Source organism: Myotis brandtii, unplaced genomic scaffold, assembly GCF_000412655.1.
Source record: "Myotis brandtii unplaced genomic scaffold, ASM41265v1 scaffold196, whole genome shotgun sequence".
NCBI classification, from domain to species: Eukaryota; Metazoa; Chordata; class Mammalia; order Chiroptera; family Vespertilionidae; genus Myotis; species Myotis brandtii.
The window spans coordinates 1,900,524-1,908,010 of NW_005357311.1; the positions used below are offsets into that span (position 1 = coordinate 1,900,524).

General features: G+C 33.3%; 1 protein-coding gene across 4 annotated transcripts in view; it reads right to left on the minus strand.

The window, feature by feature from the left end:
- Nucleotides 1–4,432: 4,432 nt before the first annotated feature.
- Nucleotides 4,433–7,487, minus strand: part of IPMK (inositol polyphosphate multikinase) — a 32,079-nt gene continuing 29,024 nt past the window's right edge. For all 4 annotated transcript variants that reach the window (XM_014538705.1, XM_014538704.1, XM_014538706.1 and 1 more), the window contains one exon: nt 4,433–5,379. In XM_014538705.1, the coding sequence (XP_014394191.1) occupies nt 4,757–5,379 (623 nt within the window). In that variant the 3' untranslated portion in view covers nt 4,433–4,756. The remainder of the gene's footprint in view (nt 5,380–7,487) is intronic.

Sequence of the window (7,487 nt, forward strand, 5' to 3'; positions counted from 1 at the left end):
GTACAAATTACAAATACATTAAGAGACATTTAAACCAAAAAGTAACTCTGACTAGACTAAATACATTCATTCATCAAGTACAATAAACTTAGCATAGTCACTAACAACACAAGTTTAGGTGCAATTTCACATGCTTTCACAAATCTTCCAGTACAGCTCCCAGAGTAAAGTGTCTTTGTGCACACCATTTTTATTTATATTTAGGTGCATCATACATCATCCTTAAGACTATTTCACTTCATAATTAAACTTGTTAATATATATTGTAAGAGAACACCAGGTTAAAATTTAGCCCCAATGATGACTAAGTTTAACAATTAAAAAAATTCTTGAGAGTATATTTTAATTTGTTTAATCGCATGAATACTATTTCCTCTTACTAGATGCTATCAAAATAATTTCAACATTAACTCCTCAAAAATGGAAACTCCAACCTTCCTAAAATATTAACAAGCATTTTAAGTAACAATAAAATTATCCTGTAAGTCAAACAGTAAATTTCACATTCATTGCCAAATTTAAAATACCAGTGATTTGAAGATTGAGGCCTAAAACATTAGTACTAAATTATAAAATACAACGTAAAAAATGTGCAGTAAATTGCTTGTGAAAATATAATGGGATATTTCTCACAGTAATGTTAAAGCACTACTCTAAATGGACAGTCTACGTAAACGTACCTTTACCAACAAGCAAGAAAACTGAAAAATTAAGGCCTTTATATGCTATATATTACTATCTGAACTCAAAGCCAAATAGAGGTTACAATACTGCAAAGTACTATTTTCAACCTCTCTAACATTGTTAGTTGCTTCATCTCAACTCAATAATTACCTTATCTTTACACAAACTCAAATGCTAGTTAACTTTATCATCTTGAAATATTTCTCTGTATCTCTATTTTAATTCAGTCCCCAACCCCACGCCATCTAGACAGAATGCTGGAAATAGGGCTTTGTCTGATTAGTTCACAACTGTATATTCAGGGGCTAAAAATGGTTAGCATACAGTAAATATCCAGTATTTTTGAATCTATGTAATAAAGCCTAAAGTGACGGTTATGGTGGAATGACCAGAACCACCGGTCGCTATGATGAGCACTGACCACCAGGGGGCAGATGCTCAATGCAGGAGCTTCCCCCTGGTGGTCAGTGCACTCTCACAGGGGGAGCACTGCTCAGCCAGAGACTGGGCTCACGGCTGGCTGGCGAGCGCAGCGATGGTGGCGGGACCCTCTCCCACCTCCGCGGCAGCGCTAAGGACCACCGACCCGAGCAGTAAGGACCAAGGGGTCCTGGACTGCGAGAGGGATATCCCAGACTGCGAAAGGGCGCAGGCCTGGCTGAGGGACACACCCCCTCCAGTGCACGCATTCCGTGCACCGGGCCTCTAGTGAACTAATAAGAAGCCTGACCTCCATGGGCAACTCTACTTGTTTTCCCAAAGCATTAATAGGCAATTTACCTCTTTGCACAACCAAACTAACAATTTTTTAAAAGAAACTGATATCTACGCTGTGATAACATAGACCGTAATGGAAAGACAACTGAAGTTACACATATATCAAATCAAGGTTAAAGGCACTGGATCAGAAAGATTATTATAAAGCATGGTAAATAATTTTTAAAGCAAATCAAGTTTTAAAGTATCAAATGTTGAACTGCTATGAGAAAATGGTACTAAAATAATGCTTTAAAATAGTTGACAAAATTTCTATAATTTCACACATAAAATTATTTCATTGTTTTACCATTTTCTTTCATCCTACGTGTGTTCTATATTCCAAATCCTAGAAACAAATATTTTCAGTTGCATGAAACAAGAAAAATGCAACTGAATTATCTTTGAAAATTAATTTTTTCTTCAGTTATGTTTTAAATTTGATAGACATTATAGAGATATGAAGAACATCATCTTGAAAATCATAAAACAGTAAATTATACTGTCAAAATAAAATTTAAAAAGTTCTTACTCAGTTGAATAGTCTAAAGCCCCACAATAGCAAAATGTAGTGTAAGAGGCATAGTAAGTACAATCTTTCCATACACATAAAGAATAATGAATACTGAATTGAAAATACCACAAGCTCCATGTTAGAGGTATGTAATATACACATTTTCACAACTGTTTCTTGAAAAACTATTTAGATAAAATATTTAGCATTTATCAATTTTTTTATTTAAACCTATGCAACTTCCATCCATATTAAAATATCAATTAGTGTAAATACTTTCTTATAAAACTATTATACAATTTCAATTTTTATTAGAGAAATGTAATATTCACTCCCCATAACTTCTTAAAGTTCTTTTTATTAGTGCATTCCGTAAGAAATACACTAAAACCACTGTTTGTGTTTTCTAGTGGAAAAAAGTGATAAATTTATTAACTCAAACTATATCCTTATTATGATTACTTCTTAAACATTTACATGTTTAAATATGCTTGGTGAATAGTGATCATTCTATTCCCGCAGTGGTAAATTTCAGCATAATGCTAAATGACTGGACTAGACAGTAAAATAATCACTTGTAGATTACATAAACAGATACTTATTCTGTTATATGTAAGCTTACTTATAAAGTAACATAAAACAAGCATTAGATAACAGTGATAAAAAAAATGTAAACAAACAAATGTTAATCCCTTCCCTGAAAAACAAAAGATAAAAGGGCTTCTTGTTTTATTAAAATAAACAAAATAATATCTATTTTATAAAAAAGGTAAGACACTGATTTTACAAAACTATATTTCCAAATATAGGTAAAGAAAATCTGGAATAGTTGACACACTTTATTGAGATAAAATGTGCAAAAAAATCTGATTAATACTTAAATGTATTAAATTCATTTTACATAGGCGGATACCATTCCCTAAAAAAAAAAAAAACTTCTTGTTTTGTTCAGATTCAAAATAGTGTCTAATTATCTGAACTTAAGATTTAATGAGCCACTATCCAAATAACAACAAAAAGTCTATATTGTAGGAAAAATCAAGTAAAACTAAAACATTTCTATTAGTTATTACTTGAAATTCATCCCCACACACACAAAAAAAAGCTAATACCCATTTAGGCAGCAGAGAAAAATATGAAGTGCCTATATAAAACTTACAAATAAAAAAATTAAAAACAATCAAATTTTGCTATAACAAAATGCATATGAATTTCAAAGTTATTCGTGTTTAATAGATTTATTAAACTTAGAATTCACAGAGCATTTGGTACTTGGTTTGTGCTCAGATATTTTGCCCACAGAGGGGCTTGGGAAGGTGACATAAACATAAAATTGTGATACTTTCCTCCATACTAAAAAAAAAATTATTGGATTTAAAAATTTAATTTATAATTCTTAGGAGAAATTGGGGTGGGGTGGGGTGTTGGGACACACTAACAATTCCCAGCTCTAAAACATTTTCCAAAGAATGTGGCAAAACTATTAACTACTTAGATGTGTTATTAGTGAATCAAAATGCAAGCAATGGGAGCATAAGCATCTAACATATTTGCAAATTAACTTTAAAGTTTTCAATAATAACTGGTTATTTTTAAAAACGTAATATGAAACAGATAATACAGACTCTAATTTATCCAGGAAAAATAGCATTATCCCCCATCTATAAAATTAAATCCTAATTTCTCTCTTGAACATAATATAAAACTATTTTGAGTAACAATGAAACAGAAGCATGGGTTTAGATATGCACCACTCTCTATGATGTACTAATTTACACAGTATGTTTAATAACACAATATTGGATGTTGTCCTTCACTGCATATTAGAATTTTGAGAAACATCATTTTTAGCAACATAGATTTACTCTACTGTTTAACTAAATGGACACATAAAAATATATAAAATTTTTAAAAATTCAAGTTATTTTAAGGAGAAATAAGACCAAGTTTCAATTACCCACCTTTTTGAAGCTGCAGTTAGAGGAGAAGGCATAGAGTTTATAACACTTTTCACAATATAGTAAATATATATTCCAATTTGCCCATAAATGAAAGATTTTAAAAGAAAAACATGTTTCTTCCAAGTAACTTGTCTCTTCTTGCCCTGGCAAGAATAATTATTAGTGCCCTTAATTTCAAGATTTTTGTTGTTGTTGTCTGTTTCAATTACCTTTTTCATGAAGTATAAACATGTTGAAATATGAGTAATAAATAAAAATTAAAGGGAAAATCTGCTTTTGGAATAAAATAATTCAAAATCATTTCACTAAGAAGCACCTTTAGATATGCTGGTCTAAATTTTAATATAAAACCTAAACAGTACTTATTTCTGAAGTAGAATTTTCTCCAGTTTTAATAACTTCAAAAAGTAATACTAAGGACATCAACCTGTGCTTTCTAGATTTTTGAAAGTATTCTCATAATGTAAAGAGTTTAGATATGGCTCATTGTCACAGTTGGGTGGACAGAGATTTCATGATAAATTGGCTACAGAAAACTAAACTCTTAATGACTGAATGTTTTGCATTTTGCTTGAGCCAAATAGATGTTTAAATCATGTACCACCACATTCCCTGCTTAACATTCCAAAGTTTCTTTATTCTTCATAGTTTTCTAATGAACAAATAATTAGTTTTCCTGAGTAAGATTATAAAAAAGTTAACCCTTCTACCAAAAGTGTAAAGACAAATAAAATGCCGACTCACAATACAAATTGTTTACATAGCATTACAAGTGCAGAGATACTGACTGCTGCTCTTCACAATGATTGCCCCACCCCTTAAAAAGACTGCAGCAAAGGATTCAATTGTCCAAAATACTCTGAAGTACAGTAATTAAATTCTTCAGTCCATAAACATATCCCTCATCTATTGTGTTGCTAGGGAAAACATGAGCAAAATCTATCATTCGCACTTCTACTTCCGCAATCTCTTGGCAACCAGTGGGAAGATGGTAGAAAACTTTTTCCAGTTGGGAAAGTACATTTCCATTTAAATGTTCCTGTGACAAGCTTTTCCACCCATTGTCTTGCTCTATATTTTCAACTTTCAATGAAGTCTGACTGTGATGCTTTCTTGAATACATTTTTCTGTGACGAGCATACATCTTGGACAAGCTTTTGCCTACTGAAGCCTCTATTTTTCCATTTGTTGCGGAACTTAACACTCGAAAGTTATTATTATACTCCAGTACGTTTGTGTCCGAGAGTTGTCCTTTGGACAAAAACTTTTCTGCCAAAGTTCTGTCATTTGATTTTGTAGTAGTTGGATGAGATGAACCTTCATAAACAAACAGTAATGAACTTGCATAAAAGTTAAGCTGCTTCTGGCTTTCAAACCACTGCAGAATTCTCTCAATCTTCTGAATACTGGCAGCAACAGCATCTTTTCTTAAGCAGAATCCATTATGAAAAAACCTGGAAACTCCTATAGAAAGGAAAATACAGTATCACTGTAATATATTATTACAGTTATAATGTAATTATGAAACAGCTACCACTTGGGAAGTAAATTCATCTTAGATATCATTTTTTCCCCATCATCCCTTTCAATAAACTGAACTAGGAGGAATTCTAGTCAGACATAGAAACCTGGACTTCAAACTTAATTTCTGGTGAAGATGCTGGTAAACATTTAAGTTACACTTATGTAAAGTGAAATATCATTTAAACAAAACTATTTATTACAGATAGACTGGTAGTTTAGTTCTCTCTACATATATTCTCTTAAGGAATGTATTCCAAAATTTATTTCATTCGCTATTTTGAAGGATTTTATTGATTACTTGTTTATCAGAACCACATGTAAGAGCTCATCTAAAACCTAGAGTCAAATCATAACCATTTTTAATGGTGTCAACAGCCTATTACCAAAATACCAAGTCATAACAAGCACTAAATTTTTTGTTCTCAATAATATTGATTAAATCAGTCTTTCCACAAGATAAACATTAGGGATTAGCACTATTCCAGTTTGAGTATATTATCCAAATTAAGACTTTTAAATGCTTTGACCTATGAGATTATCTATGCCTCTTAAAATTATTTATGCCTATTTTACCATATTTGGAAATTTATGGGTATGTACAATTTTATTTTTGCCTTTAAATAGTTGTTCCCCTACTCTGAGACAGAAATTGCTAAAAAAAATATATTCACATTAGCTTGGGAAATATTTTAATAAAGAACCAATCTGCATGCCCAGCCACAGGGGCACAAGTGGCTAAGTGTCGACCTATGAACCAGGAGGTCACGGTTTGATTCCTGGCACAAGCCTGGGTTGCAGGCTCGATCCCCAGTGGAGGGTGTGCAGGAAGCAGCCAATCAATGATTCTCTCTCATCATTGATATTTCTATCTCTCTCTCTCCCTTCCTTTCTGAAATCAATAAAAATATATTTAATTTTTTTAAAAAAGAGCCAATCTGCATATTATCTTGCTATTGGCTGAGGCAAATACTAATTGTTACGATCACATGATGGATGCCTGTTTTTTACACATAAAATAAAAATTCTTCGCCAGAACCGGTTTGGCTCAGTGGATAGAGCGTCGGCCTGTGGACTCAAGGGTCCTGGGTTCGATTCCAGTCAAGGGCATGTACCTTGGTTGCGGGCACGTCCCCAGTGGGGGGCGTGCAGGAGGCAGCTGATCGGTGTTTCTCTCTCATCAATGTTTCTAACTTTCTATCCCTCTCCTTTCCTCTCTGTAGAAAATCAATAAAACATATTAAAAAAAAAAAAAAGAAGTCTTAAAATTTAAAAAAAAAAAATTCTTCTTCAAACTCTTTATATTACACATAACCTGTTTCCCACCTTAGGCAGAGCTAAGAATAAACTTCCAATAGACTATTACTTCCAGAAATTTAGGATATCATTGTTTTTATTTTGTCCATAAATATTTTACAAGTATATATATTAACAGACTTTAAACTACTCTTCATGCCACTTGTTCATTCATAATGTAGGTCTAGAATATACACAGCTCAACTATAAAAGAGAAATTTAAATAGAAAATGACATGCTACAACACACACTTTAAAGTCTCTTATGTAACAAGCAGTTTTAACATACTAAGATCTATATACTACGATTTTTAAATGTGTTTTTGTTGATTTCAGAGAGAGGAAGGGAGAAGGGGAGAAGGAGAGAAACATTGATGTGAGAGAGAAACATCGATTGGTTGCCTCCCTCACACACCCTAATCAACCAGAGACCAAACCTGGACATGTGTCCTGACTGGGAATCGAACCATCAACCTTTTAGTACATGGGATGATGCTTAACCAACTGATGCTGAGTCACACCAGCCAGGACTATATACTATGAATTTAAAGACAACCTCTAGTTCTAGTACTTGGACTAGATGGTTGGTTCACAGATGTTCATTTTTATTTAAGTACTAGAGGCCCAGTGCACAAAAATTTGTGCACTCGGTGGGTGGGGGAGGGGGGGGGTCCCCCAGCCCGGCCTGTGCCCTCTCGCAGTCTGGGACCCCTCGGGAGATAACGACCTGCTGGCTTAGGCCTGCTCCCGGGTGGC